The sequence below is a fragment of the Dendrobium catenatum genome, unplaced genomic scaffold (genome assembly GCF_001605985.2).
Source record: "Dendrobium catenatum unplaced genomic scaffold, ASM160598v2 fragScaff_scaffold_1056, whole genome shotgun sequence".
Taxonomy (NCBI): Eukaryota; Viridiplantae; Streptophyta; class Magnoliopsida; order Asparagales; family Orchidaceae; genus Dendrobium; species Dendrobium catenatum.
Genome location: NW_021319518.1, coordinates 95,206 through 110,519, shown reverse-complemented (window position 1 = coordinate 110,519; position 15,314 = coordinate 95,206). Strand labels below are relative to the sequence as shown.

Here is a 15,314-nt window from a genome sequence, read left to right as displayed (position 1 = left end):
AATTGGAAACATAAGAATTTTAAATGAAATTATAATACATTACCAAATTAATTGATCCCAACTAGATAAGTACTTCTAATACTACTAATTTTCATATGCAAGAGCACTGTTCAACTGTAGTTAAGAACAACCTCATAACTTTTGGTTTCTTAATTGGCAACATAAGAATTTTAAATGAAATTATAATACATTACCAAATTAATTGATCCCAACTAGATAAGTACTTCTTATAATACTACTAATAATAATAACAATAATAACAAAAAAAGCAACAACAACAATCACAATAAAAATAAAAATAACATTAATAATGGTATAATAACCTACAAAAAACTAACTTATCCCACGACAAATCAATGTAGTGCGTAGCAGACCATAATGTTCCATACCTTGTACAAGATAATTCTCCTGGAACACGGTTTCGATCAAGAATGATCCCTTTAGATGATTGTGCCGCGAGCTCCATCAATAGAGCAGAAACTAGGAGCAAAACTGAATGAAGAGAAACTTATGACATCAACATAATACAAGAAGAAAAAAAGATGAAAATCAATTTTATAAGTGTAATTACAACATAAGCTCGTTTTATTTGTAAGATGGTACGCACATGGTCCTAGCCAAGCCATGCTTGCAGCAAATAATGAACCACATAACTGTCCAAGTGTAGCACCAGCACCAACAAAGCCAAACAATCTTGAACCTGACTGAATGAGAAAAGGAATTAAGTCCCATGAAAATGAAAATTTGCATCTTTAACAAAAAAAAACAACCTGCAAGTCTACCTCATTGTCCATGATATCAATCACCCGTGCCCATGTTGATGATATTGTAATAAGATTAAGCAAGGAAACCTTAAGGAAACACCAAAAGCCCTTCATTGTAAGTTTGTATAATTATGGGCAATATCAAATGTTGAAATGAATTCTATAGCAATCATACCCAAAGGAATAATCCAATACGGACACTTATATAAAACCAACCATGATTACCCCACCCATCATGAATTGTATGACCCTCTGGGGTTCCAGAACTGCCTATATCCTCAGGTGATGAAGAATGAGAAACTAAAGACTATATGTAAAATCATATTAGAATGTTCAATTAAACCTCAATCACCATTACAAAGTTTCTGAGTGGTGTATTTAAGGCATCTGCTTCAATAAATTTACCTTGGATGTTGATACTGTTGGTCCATCAGAAGATGCATACCACAGGTAAAGGAAAAAAATAAGGGATAAACTGAAAAATCTGTGTATATAGACCAATGCCTGAAGTCCAACAAAGAAATATTATTAGGGATAGGTATTATGGAAAACAAATTTTGCAATAACAACAAGAACAATTCCTTTCGCTGCAACTAAAGATTATTATTTGATGATGAAATGCACAAAGAAGTACAAAAAAAACATTATTTCAAAATGAAACACTTGAATAAATATGAAATGACATTTTTGATAGCATGTCCATTGCATTTTAAGCATTTTTACTCCTTTACCTGCGAACTAGGTGAACTAAGAAAATTTTCTCATGACATCTAAAATAGATAAAAGATAAGGCAATAAGGAACAAATTGAGCTGTTTTTTTGATAATACAGATCCTACTTCTAAATTTAAGGAGAATAAGAGTGCTAGTACATCCTTCTTTCTCATATTTGCATTTAAAACTTAAATTCATATTTCCTATACCCCAAGTCCATATATCAATTTCACTTCATGAACTTCTTTTAAGTCATGTGCACCATCAATGAACAAAATGCAACTTCAAAAAACATGAATGAAATACTTTATTTGCAGAGGAAAAATATTCAAATTATATGTATTATTCACCATTCATGCTAAAAATGTGTCAATACTTAGTCGAGCCAAGTTAAACATGTTCCACTTGTTTCAAACACGTGCTATTATTTCTTGTCCTAACACAACATGTATGCATCCCATGTTTGCAAAGATTTACATGAAAATTAGACCTGCTTTATGCAATAAATATATCCCCTTATAATGTGTTCACTTTTGAATTCAAAAACTTCTTTTTTTTTTTTCTAAATCTCAAATAACCATCAACACTATCTTTATCCAAACAAATTGTTGTTAATTTTATTAATCTTCATCATTCGTTCATACTACGTGTTGCAAGAGACATTAAATCAATTCTTCGTAAACATTTTTAACAGTTTATAGTCATTATCTTAGGTCTACCCTTTTTCCTTTCTAGCCGACCATAATTTAATTTATTCATCTATGCATTTTCCCTTCATAATGCATAACCAAACAAACTAAGTATATTTTTAATTATCTAAGCTTTAATAAATGCATCTTTAACCATCCCTCTAAATAATCATTCCAATATTTATCATTTTCACCCACAACATCCATCTTAGTATTATCATTTTTGTCACTCTCAACTTTGTTATCAACGCTTCTTTAGAGCCCAACACTCAGATCTATGCACAATAGATGGCCTAATTGTAGTTTAAATAAAATTATTTTTTAAGTTCCATAATATCATCTTATCGCATAATACTCATGAGGCACTCCCATTTTAACCACTCTGCCTCAATTCTAAATGCTATTTTTTATTTGTATCCATATTCTTATTATAACAAATCCAATATAATTAAACATATATCATACCTAAATATCAAATTATTTGCTAACAATATAGATTGACAAGCACCAAGCCATGGCAAACTTCAGGCCTCACCAACAATAGTAAAACAAAGTAATACATTGAAAAGCACTTCATCTTCCAAATTTCAGAGCAATGCTGTGGATTCCACAAAAATTGTGTTCCAAGTTTAAATATTTCCGCAATTTAGCACATGCCATGCATCAAGACACCAAAAATTCTTCTTTTCTCATGCAAAAATACATATTGATCAGCATTCATTGCCATGATTATCACACCCCAGAGAATCCAGCGGTACCTTACCTTGGCTTTGGAGATATGCGGTAGCGAGAATATTAGCGTTGCGACAGGGGCGGCAACGAGCGTCAGAATCAGAGACCCCATGAAGAGTCCTGGGAGGTGGTCTAGGCCCAAAGATATAGCTCCCTCGTCCCGCAGTGGAAGAATCACAAAATAGGCGCTCAGGAGCTGCATATAAACCCAGCACACAGAAAATCACAATTAAAAAAGGCAAATTGGGGAGAACAAACAACCTAGAAATATAAACCTTTGAAAAACAAAAAAAAAAAAACAAACAAACCAAAAAAAAGAGGAACTAACGAAGAAGAAGCAGGAAGAGGAGTGAATCAAAGCAGGAATCTCGTGGGGATGGACAGAAACAATCGTGGAGACGATCGACTCCAAGCGACATCGTGACGCCATCGTTTTCCTCGCCGGCGGAAGCTACGAGAGAGGAGGGTGAGTGGTATCAGCGAGAAGAAGCGGAGGGAGGAGGGGCATTTTCATCAGAAGATACCATCGGCCTCGGCGCTACTATCCGCAGCACGACGCTTGCTTGAAGAGGACGCACGGATAGAGTCAGCGGTTCGTCATTTTCATGTTTCCCATGGGAAATGCATTCGGTTGCAATACAAAATACTGAAAATAGTGTAAAAGATTTTAAAAGTAGGGATTTTGAAAATTTAATTGTTTAGGAAAAGAAATCTAAAGTAAAAAATAAATATTGTGTAAATTATTTTAATTTATTTTTAAAGTAAATTAAATTCACTCCATTTTGATTAAAATAAATTTAAAACTCTTTTTTTTATTTATATTATGATTAAACCGCCATAAAAATAACATAAAAATCAATAAATCTCGCAAGAGACGGTGGAAGGCAAACTGTCAAGAGCTCTTAAAGAAAAAATAAAGGGCAATCGACGACGTAGCAAAAGCCTACAGGAGAAAGCGGGATCAAACATAGACAAGGGCTCTTCTAGTGACCGGAAGGAAGAAGCGAAGGGATGAAAAAACAAACAAAATGGTTAAATAGCGAATATGAGCTTAGGGTAGGGCTATACGGTTCAAGAGGTTTCGTTTCCACTGTAAGATTTGCGATCAACAATGTCAAATCAACATCCTTTGAACTGGATTGGTTTTTTTAAATTCGGTCGGTTCACCGGTTATATAGTCAAACTGATCACATCAAGCCATATATACTAATATAAATATTGGTAGAAATTTCAAATGGCTTCATGGAGCTTTAGTAGAGAAAATTTCATGACATTTATCAAATAATCCTAACATCTAAAGCAACCAAGTGAAATACTTAACAAAATAAACTTATGGTTACTTATAAAGCCTACAATGAAATGCATTAGAGATTATATTTATATAATTAATTGATTATCTATAAGTGAGATCTCACATATCATCTATTGTATTGCAGTCAACTGACTCAATTAAATCATAATTATCAATTATTTTACACTAAATCTCAAATTTAATAAATGCACTCATAGATTGTATTTTACCTAAATATGGAGTATCACGAACTCCTCTTCTTTATATGTTGTCAGTCTCGTTGATGCCTTCTCCTATGAGTTCCCAAGATCATTTTAGTATCATGTTTATGCCTTATTAAGCGAGCTCCTATTGTGACTTCTCGATCCCATTAATATCTTCTACAGTAATGAGCTCCTATCATGAATTTCTTACTACCATCAATGCCTTCTCCAATGATCTTACATTATAACTTCCTCGCCACCGTCCATACGTACTCTAGCTCGCTCCTATTACAGCTTCTTCTCTTCTTTGTTGTTAAGGATTTTAAAATTTTGTGGCACAAAACTTAAGCTAACTAGTTGAGCTCGAGCCTTCTATAGATCCAACTAGCCAACCTTGAGTTAAATATATGAGCTTCACTCGAGCTTAAGCTCAAGTTTGAGCCTTTCATAAATGGGTGAGCCAAGCTCAACTTAGTTGTAAATCGAGTCCAACTCTACTCGTTAGCAATTTTAGTCTGAACAGATCAGATTAATTTTGGTATTGACTATTTTGGCAAGTGCATGGAATGCCATATATAGTATTTTCTAGGATTTTTAATATATTTAATAAATCGTTAAATTTAATTAAAACGATTATGTATTACATACAAAAATAAATAAATATATTAAAATATGAAGTAATTTGTTAAGTATAATAATATTAATCATAAGTAAGACAGTAATAAACTTAATGAAATATATACAATATAAAAATCAATTAAATTTATTAAAATAGAAATGACATAACTAAAAAATATTAATCAAATAATCATTTTTAATTAAGAAAAAAAAACATAAATATATATACAATTAACATAATTAGGTAAAATCAGCAAATTTAATAAACAAAAGAAATTTTCAAATCTCATTAATTTATTAAAAATGATCAAATTCCTAATGATGGGCAAATTAATCATATGATCATTAAAAATATAATCAAAGAAGTAATTCAAAATATATAAATAAATAGGAAGTAAAGCATCAATTGATGTAAATAATTTTTTGAGTGGCCAATTATTATCTTTAATTATAGTAGGATTACATCATTAATCAACATTGTTTTTTTTTTTTCAATTGGCAATAAAGATGAAATAAAAAATATTCAAAGTAAACTATCTTAATGTAGATCTCTACAAAAAAATAGTTTTAATTTGCTAGACATTTGTTAAAATTTTTTAGATAATATTTAAAAGATAATTAGCTTATAATTAAGAAGATCATTTACTAGCACTATCTACTTTCTTCGTCATTTATTGCAATTATGAAGCTAAAAAAGCAACAATAAAATATTTTGTGATGTTTATGCATTACTAGGAAGACATTATTATAACATGCTAAAATTTGAAGTCTTCAAATAAAAAATGTTAAACATGTTTGTAACATTAATAGAAGTGTGAAAATACTTATGAGATTAAAGAATATCATAGCGTACAAAACTTTTTAAAATTATTTTGTAAACTAAAAAGATGTCAAGCTAAGCTCGAGGTCGAGCACGTGATCAGGCCAATGAGCCGAGCTCAAGTTAAGCATTAGTTGAGCTCGACTTGACACTTTTGCACCCCTAAACATAACTAAGAATCTCATAAAATAATATGTTTAGGGGTGACAGGAATAACCCTTATTAGTACTTTTCAATATTAAAAAAAAAAAAATTCTAGTTAAAAAAACCAAAAAGAAAATTTATGATACACACCTGAAATTCTCATTTAGATATGGACGTGACTTGGCTGAATCAATTTACATTGTTCAACAAGATTATCCAAAAGCTATATGATGTTTATACATAAAAGTAAGCTAGTTATTTATTTTTTCATAAACTTTAACCAAATTAAAACATCAATGAAGATTAAGAATTATCAAGTAACAATCCATCAACCATACCTTAATAAAATAACCTATTGTGAATAATTTCACCAAGCAAGATGTGGATGTCATTGTGAATGCGATATAAATAACTCTGAAACTTTACAATGACAAGAGAAAAGCACATTAAAACATAACCAAATAAGATGTACAATCATACATGTATGAACTTTTTCTAAGGCCTTATTCATCTTTTAATGAAAACATGTGTTGAAAAAAATAATGTAAAAATAACAAAGTCTTTCCATCACATTATGGAGTATCATCAATATGTAAAATAATAATAATAATAAAAGAATTTTACCATCAATGAAAGATAGAACAACATTATTATTATAAATTTTTAGACGACAGAGAGCAAGACATAAGAGAGGGTATTAAAGCAAAATTTTTTATCGAGCAACCTAAGGACAAAAATTGTTGATTAATATCATAACACTTATCAATGAAAACAAGCATAAAGGGAGATCCGAGTCAAAGTTTACGAACATGAGCTCTTCGATATCATTTTAATAGGAAGAGAATCACTAACAAATGAATTCTCTCATGCAAGATTAAGGCTTCGTTTGGGACGGCTTTTTTACTGCTTTCTCAAACGGAGTTTTAGTACAAAATTTTTTATTTTTGTACTAAAACTTCGTTTTAGAAAGCAATAAAAAAGCCGTCCCAAACGAAGCCTAAGTTTTTTCAATAATAAAAGATGAAAGTATGCAGAGGATTATTTAGTAAAGAGAGTGATTTCTCTGTCTACAGTAAAGCGCAGGTATGCAGAGATAGCTCTGAACGGATCTCTCTGTCAGGTGACCGGATGCAATAATTTGCCTATGAAAAGAGAGTGATTTCTTTTTAAAATGTAAAGATGATTAATTTACACTATATATGTAATAGGATTATAAATAAGTTATACATACTTTTTGAACATAACTATTTAGGTCTAGACTCTTTTCAAGAAAATGTAGTGTGATCAAGCTAAGAAGGAAACAAACATAAAAAAGAAGGATGCCTACTTCGATTTAATAGATTCGTTATGGTAGAGAAGAAAAGGCAGCATATAGACTAGGTGTGTAAAAAAAAAAAAAAAAAAAGGGTTGTTGGTCAGGTTTGGGTAGAATCCAATATGACTCGCTATTGTTTGACACAACCTGAATCCAACCCGTTTTTGCAAGCAAGTCATAAATCTCAACCTGGACCTGACTTGCCAAAAACCCAATTCAACCCGACCCAACACGGCTGACACGGATGCAAGCGCGAGTAAGGAAGGCGAGCACGAGCATGATGGAGGTAGGGCCGAGTGCGAGTGTTGGTCAGAGTCGTGGGGTGGGATTATTGTTCAATGCAGGATGGGAATCGGGTCAGTTCGGGCTGAGTTCTAGTTTCCGAGTCAACCCGACCCAATTTTTGAAACAGATGGGTTCGTTGAATTTGAACCCGACCCATATGACAAACGGGTTGACCCTAACCCGAAATTTTCAGGTTTGATTCTGATTAAATTTTAGGATCATGTCATATTGACACCCCTAATATAGATCATAATAAAGCTTTGCATCTAAAAAAATAATGGCTAAAAGTGATAAGCTTGGATTTATAATTGAAGCTGAAGAAAGTGTCAAATCCATTATGTCATATGGAGCATCTCAAAGGAAGACATATGGAGCATCTCAAAGGAAGACGAGCAATATCTACAAAGAGAGAATATTAAATTTGTCCATAAATTCCTTTTAAAAAAGCCTTCCTGATTATGACAGATGCTAGGGAAATTATTTAATTTGTACATATCTTACTTAGCATAAATAGGACATAAATAAAAATTTAGACGTCGACAGCAGGGTTCGAACCTGCGCGGGCGAAGCCCAACAGATTTCAAGTCTGTCTCCTTAACCACTCGGACATATCGACGAGTTTGTAGAAATAAATTTGACAATAAATATATAATAAATATTTTCTGCTGTAAACTTAACCCCTGCCCATTGAATTAGATTCTAGCAAATAAACTCTTACAGTAACACTTCAAAGAAAAATACAATTGCGACATATGACGAACAAAACAGTAAAAAAAGAAAAAAAAAACTACCACTAAATGTTACCTAAGACAGAAAATTGCTTGCCAAAATAATCAATGAGTGGCAGTAGGCTTAGATTTTGAAGTATTTAAATCAAATTTTATGATTAGAAAGATTACAATATTTATAACTAGCAACTTATTGACTTTATAGCTTATTACGATCATTCGGAGAAAATAAATAAATAACATGTTTATGTGGTCATTATCATCACACTGAGCCTAATCAACACTCAAGCATAAAGAAAGCAATTAAACACAGATATGCCACAAAAAAATTCACTTTGTTTGGAAACTAATCTCAATGTAAATATTAGATTGAGATTTCAAAAATTAAAATCGAGATCATTTGATCTTCAATTTCAACAATCTTATAGTCAAATTGAACATCTCAAGGAGATGAAACCAACAACATCAAATTTGACCCAATCCGAACCAAAATGAGTCCAAATCAAAAGTCTAAAGTCTATTTCGAAGATTCAGAAGATTCAGATCATTAATTAGATTACCAATTGAAATCTGAATATGTCATGCTTATAGTTTAATCGAGCATCTCAACGAGATGAATCCAAAGCAACTCAACGAGATGAGTCCAACGAGCCCAATATCACTCAATTCTGACATCTCTAGGGCATCTAAATGCTTGATAAACACTTCATGATCAAAGAGATCACTATGAGCTGTCTGATAGAACACTCCCAACATGTCTTTGATCTTCTTCCTATTTATTAGTCATTTCACTCCCAAAAAATTATAAATAGACTCTCATTCTTCACATGAGGAGCTCCCTTACCATGGACCACCATCGGATCTCTTCCTGACCACCGACCGCCATTGGACTTCTGCCTGTTCGTTAGCTGCTCCTGGATCTCTTCGCAGCCACCGACCATCACTAGACGTCCATCTATTCTTTGACTATTGCTAGAACTCTTCTTGGATGCTATTGATGTTGGATCTTCTCCCAAATACCGTCGCCTGCCAACTACGATCTATACGACCATCATTGCCTGACCATGGTTTCTCTGACCACCGTTGCCCAACTACGATCTTTCCGACCACCACTGTCCGACTATGGCCTTTCCGACATCCGCCGCTCATCATTACATTCTTGCCGACCACCATCGCTTGACTATGGCCTCTCTGATTTATGCTCAGTCACCCGCTGATGAGAGTTTCTCCGACCACCATCTCTAGCTACAATCTCTTTGACCTCTATCGCCCGACTACTATCCTTCCAACCACCGTCGTCCAATTACGATCCTTCCGACCTGCATCGCTCGCCAACTATGATCCTACCCACCAAATGAATATGTCAATACTAATTCTTCCAACTCCTACCATGTAATGCCCTTTATATAATGTATATTGGTTACATCAAGCCAAGGCTTTACCCCCAAGGAAGAGCCTCATTTGCAATCATCTGAAAACACTAGTGAATTTATTCAAATTGGGTAAAGCCACGTGATTTTTCTCCTTTTTCAGAAGTTTCCACATAAAAACTCTAGTGTCTCTTATGAGCGCTACACCCCTACTGATTTATCTATTTATATGCTAGATATCGTACGAAGCTAATATGCTAAACTTTATATTTCTCTATCACTGTGAATATTTCAGGACACAACAAATACCAATAACTATCCAATATAAATCAACTTCAAATAAGAATCAAACACCACCATAATCATGAACTAAAAAGAAGGAGCAAATTAAATATAACCCAAATCAATTGGACAATAAAATAAAATGTCAACCCATAAAAATTCTCCAATAAAAAAAAATAAATTCTTAGAAAGCTATAAGCAAACATATGTCCAAAATTTAAACTACTTAATAGAAAAAACCAATTCTACATAACATTTCTTCAAGATGAAAACTCCAATTCATTTAGTTCACTTAGCCAACCCTATTTCCATCTTCGCTTGATAACTTTTAATGAGCCATTTGCTATTTAATCTTATTTGGGGGATTCATTTTATATTTAAGATGTCACATTGAGGCTTTTGGGCAGCTTTTTTGCTGCTTCTTAAAACATTTTTCTAGTAAAATAAAAAAAAATTTTGTACTAAAAAGCTGCCGTCCGAAATGAAGCCTTAGGCTTCATTTGGGACGGCTTTCTTGATGCTTCTTAAAATAGCTTTCTAGTTCAATGATTAAAATTTTTGTATTAAAAAAATGATTTAAGAAGCAACAAAAAAATTGTCCCAAACGAAGCCTTAGTTATGCTAAAAATACATTGATTTAACAAGTATAATGAATATTGGCTTTTTTAACGAAGAGAAATGCTCTTTATACAGAGCAAGTTCTACAAAATATCACATCTATTATATCAGATAATCTGTCATTAAAAAAATTGATGCTAACCTATCATTGTTTCACATATCATATTAGTTTAAAATGGGTTGCAAAAAATGCACTTCTTTGAATAACCCTATGACAAAATTTAAGTTTTTTATTTTTTTTTTTATTTTTTTAGTTTTAAATAACTAATAATAGATAGGTATGGAAAAGTAAATAAATAAACAAAATCTGAAGCAAAATATTTAAAGATAGACATGCATACATACTGACCCCATTCAATGTACCAAGGAGGAATACAGCTTTCACAAATAAAAAAATTGTTGTTGGCATAAAACTTAGGTTATGTAGGAGACGGCAACAATATTTTATAAAAATGATTATTAAATTATTATGAAAAAAAAATATCTTTTTTAAAAGTTGTTTCAACAAATATATATAATTTGAATAAGAATTTTCTTAAAGCTATCACACGTTAACAACTGTAATTATAAAAAAACAAATTTTCACCAAACTTTTTTGAGAAAAAAACAAAAATCAACAAAAAATAGTAGTTAGACGATACAGTAATAATAATTTTAAAAACAAATCAACAAGAAAACTGTTGCAAACATACTCTTAGGCACAACTTTTTTATTAATTCTTAAAATAACATTCTAATTTTTTTTAATTTGAAAATTACTTTATGACGCAGTGAGAAACAACAAAAAAATTGTCCCAAACGAAGCCTTATTATGCTAAAAATACATTGATTTAACAAGTATAATGAATATTGGCTTTTTTAACGAAGAGAAATGCTCTTTATACAAAGAAAGTTCTACAAAATATCACATCTATTATATCAGATAATCTATCATTAAAAAATTTGATGCTAACCTATCATTGTTTCACATATCATATTAGTTTAAAATGGGTTGAAAAAAATGCACTTCTTTGAATAACCCTACTGACAAAATTTAATTTTTTTTATTTTTAGTTTTAAATAAATAATAATATATAGGTATGAAAAAGTAAATAAATAAACAAAATCTAAAGCAAAATATTTAAAGATAGACATGCATACATACTGACCCCATTCAATGTATACAGCTTTCACAAATAAAAAAATTGTTGTTGGCATAAAACTTAGGTTATGTAGGAGACGGCAACAATATTTTATAAAAATGATTATGAAAAAAAAATATCTTTTTTTTAAAAGTTGTTACAAAAAAAAAAAATCATTTTCTTAAAGCTATCACACGTTAACAATTGTAATTTATAAAAAAACAAATTTTCACCAAACTTTTTTAGAAAATAACAAAAATCAACAAAAAATAGTAGTCAAACGATACAGTAATTATAATTTTAAAAACAAATCAACGAGAAAACTGTTGCAAACATATTCTTAGGCATAACTTTCTTATTGCTTCTTAAAATAGTTTTATAATTTTTTTTAATTAGAAAATTACTTTAAGAAACATTGAGAAAGTCATCTCAAATAAAATCTTAAACTCGTAAGAAGAAGTTATCATGAAAAGACAACAGGTTTAAAATTATGCAAACAGGACAGCAGTTTCTTCTAATTTTAAAGGAAATTAACCCTATCCTCATCCAAGTTCCCCAATATAACAATACGTTTGCTAAGGCTTATTACATTGATACTATTTCTACTAGAGTTTGTTGAACATACTAACATAACGTAGCATTAAGTTCATAATAAATCCTGAAAGTACTGGCAATTTTTTTTTCTATTTCTGCATTTCTAAAAAAATATGGTTAAGGATCATACTTAGTTGTCCTTCTTTTATAAATAAGATAAATCATTAAACTTGTTTGCATTTAGTTCCTTTTGACAAAAATGTCTACAATTCTGAAGTTTTATACAAATTTTTCGCAATAAAAGATATAATGTAAGAAATAATAACGGATACACTCACAAGAGATCGGGTCTGCGACCGAGTAGTTGATGGAAGAAATTCCTCCCATCTCACCCAAGCTCCAGAAAACTACATAACTAGTGCCCTGCAGTTACTCTGGAGACTCCATGCCCGTCGCCGATTCTTCCCCCTCTTGTTTTGCTTAGCTAAAATAAGCGAGAGGCAAATGAACCCAAACATTTTCCTCTTTCTAGAAAATTTTGTGCAAGCATTGTTCACGTTAGTCCTTGTGGGAGACATTAGCTCGTGCCTTTGACTGAGAAGCTGACCCAATGATATCCTAGGCCTTTCAATTGCTCTCTCCCCGATTCCTTTTTCATATTCCTCAGTGTCCATCAGCTTGATTGTAAGTATTTGACCAATGGACAATCTCCTTGGCCTGCCAGTAGTGGCCAAACTCATACCATTCACATCAAGTATCCTAGTTTCGGTTCTGTGCGGCACTGCATTAGAGTTTTTGAATTTGGTAGAGTTTTGGACAGAACGAGTCTTTTGCTTCTGCTTAATAGTCCACCACGGCAAATCTTCATCACCTGAAAGCTTTCCGCTGTTTTCCAACTCTTCTCTCTCCAGTTCCTCTTTCAGCATTTCCCTATTGGATTCAACTGCTGTTGTTGCCATAGCATTCATATTGTTCTTCTGTTTAGAAAGCCATATTTCAAGGGCTTCTTCAGCTGCAAGCTTTTCTCTGTTTGCAACTTCTTCTCTCTTCTGCGCTTCTTTTAGTGCTTTTCTGCTGGCCCCTGCTTCCGCAATTGCTTCCTCAATCTTCATATGAAGACTATGGTTTGATTGGCTTGCCTCTCTAACTCGAGCCATAGCAGCCTCAATAGTCTTCTTGGATTTCTCATCAGACTGTCGGCCTTTGCAAATCAGCTGTGTGTATTCTTCAAATGAAAGAGTAACTTTCTCTGCAACTAAAGCGACTTGTGCAGCTTCGGCGGCTTTTATACAAGTCTTCATATGATCTATGCCTGATATTAGTCTGGCTGCGTCAGCCTTGGCAACTTCTGCAATCATTTTAAAGCCTTCTTTCTCTAAGCCAAGTTCAGTTATACGTTTCGAAACACCCTCTGAAGTTTTGTGATGCCTGCTTTGAGCATCTTGTATGAGTTTGAGTTCTGCTGTGCTTTTTTTTAAATTCTCTTCTAAGGTTAAGACCTTGGCAGTATCTAAACGTAACCTTTCACGGGATTTCTCAAGCATGGCTTCCTCCTTGGCTATCATACTCTTTAGTTGTTCAACTGAAGCTCGAATGCCAGATATGCCACAAGTACTCCTCGCCAAATTCATCTTCGCCTGCTGTAGTTCCATTAAAATTAAACTTGGAGATTTCCTTACACTAGTTGTCAAGACTACTGAACTTGCACACTTTTGGAGGTAATTTGGTCTCGTCTTTTCAGCGTCTGGATTGAGACGCAGTTTCAGGAAGTCTGAATTTATTCTGTCAGCAACTTGGATGGACTTTGAGGTTTCTTTTGGTAACTGTAGCTTCAGGTCATTTGCAATCCGTTTTTTCATTTCTAGTTCTTTTAATACAACAATATTTTCCCTTTCTTTTAAAATAAAATCAATCTCTAGATTTATAGCCTGCTGCTTGATCTTCATCGGCTTAATATCATCAACAAAATCAAGCTTCTGAGGCAAATAAACTGCCTCCAATCAACATAACATAAGAAATTTATAAAATTAACATCAAAAACAATAATTTATAAAAGAACAAGTAATTTGACAGACCTTGGTAGAGCATATGAAATAAACCAAGTGTATCCAGAATTTAGGACATCAATCATAAAAATAATGTTCCGTTAGATCCAATTAAATTCAAAATATATATTATTAGATATTGACTCCCAATCATGCATGAATCAAATTATGAAGAATGTATCAAACTTTCTATAAGAAAATTTGAAAATAAGTTGAATGATTTGCTGGGTATTGACTAGATTATCCATACATGAGTCACATTGTGAGGAATGTTTCAAACCTCGTGTGAAAGTTTTGAAACGGATTAGGTGATTTTGTATAAGTTAGGTGGTTCTAGATTGCTTTGATGGCTATCTAAGTTAACACATTGAATCGCATTGAACAATAAGACAAGTTTAAATTTTTGTGTGAAGAAGTTGAGAGGGAAATGAGGCGAGGAGAAGAGGAGAAGAGGAGAGAGAAAGAGAAAAAAAAAAGGAAATCATAAGAAGTTTTCTTTCGAGATTTTGAAGATTCATCTTGACGATTTGGCTGTATATTTTTGAAGAAAGTGGGTAATTTTAATATTTGTTTAATCCTCTTACTTTGTTATATCTCTCCTAAATTATTTTTATTTAGTAATAAGAGATTTGAAGCATCTCTTTTCTTTGTTGATGGTAGTTTTGGGAAAAGTTTATGGGTGTCCTTTTACTATCCAACATGATTATCCCTACAGAAAATCGCTCATTAATGTCGTGTTTCTGAAGAAAAAATTTTGGCGTATTTCTGAAGAAAAATTTTCGGCGGATTTCCGGCAGATCACGGTAAAAAAATTCCGACATATTTTTGGTCAATATTTCCGACGAAGTTTCGGCGGATTTTCGACAGATTTTTTTCGGCGGATTTTAATAATTTCAGAAAAAATAATATATTTGTAATTTAATTGATTAATTATTTTATTTTAATGTATTTTTAAATAATGGAATTAAGTTATTAAAATTATAATTAACTTAATAACTTATGTTAATTAATTATTTCTTTATAAATTTTAATATTTTTTAATT

General features: G+C 32.1%; 2 protein-coding genes and 1 non-coding gene across 9 annotated transcripts in view; all 3 read right to left on the bottom strand.

The window, feature by feature from the left end:
• The window catches only part of LOC110100628, a 31,487-nt gene extending 27,950 nt beyond the window's left edge, over positions 1 to 3,537 (bottom strand). For 4 of the 7 annotated variants that reach the window (XR_002303574.2, XR_002303575.2, XM_020828217.2 and 1 more), the window contains exons 1-8: positions 3,423 to 3,537; positions 3,227 to 3,349; positions 2,930 to 3,094; positions 1,170 to 1,268; positions 940 to 1,071; positions 771 to 851; positions 608 to 704; positions 390 to 492 (exon numbers count right to left, since the gene is read on the bottom strand). Coding sequence is in view for 4 of the 7 variants with exons in the window: in XM_020828217.2 (XP_020683876.1) it covers positions 390 to 492; positions 608 to 704; positions 771 to 851; positions 940 to 1,071; positions 1,170 to 1,268; positions 2,930 to 3,094; positions 3,227 to 3,349; positions 3,423 to 3,425 (803 nt within the window). In the remaining 3 variants the exon portion in view is untranslated. Of the gene's footprint in view, positions 1 to 389; positions 493 to 607; positions 705 to 770; positions 852 to 939; positions 1,072 to 1,169; positions 1,269 to 2,929; positions 3,095 to 3,206; positions 3,350 to 3,422 lie in introns of those variants that run through there. The other 3 variants (XR_002303576.2, XM_020828218.2, XM_020828220.2) reach the window with 2 other exon arrangements.
• Positions 3,538 to 8,108: 4,571 nt separating this feature from the next.
• Positions 8,109 to 8,190, bottom strand: TRNAS-UGA. The gene has a single exon. It is a non-coding gene; the product is annotated as a tRNA-Ser (tRNA).
• Positions 8,191 to 12,453: 4,263 nt separating this feature from the next.
• Positions 12,454 to 14,159, bottom strand: LOC110100630 (WEB family protein At2g38370; the record flags this gene model as incomplete). Its single annotated transcript, XM_020828222.2, is given in 1 exon segment — positions 12,454 to 14,159. A coding segment is annotated over 1 exon segment (1,526 nt), but the record flags the coding sequence as incomplete, so codon positions are not given.
• Between the last annotated feature and the right edge of the window lie 1,155 nt (positions 14,160 to 15,314).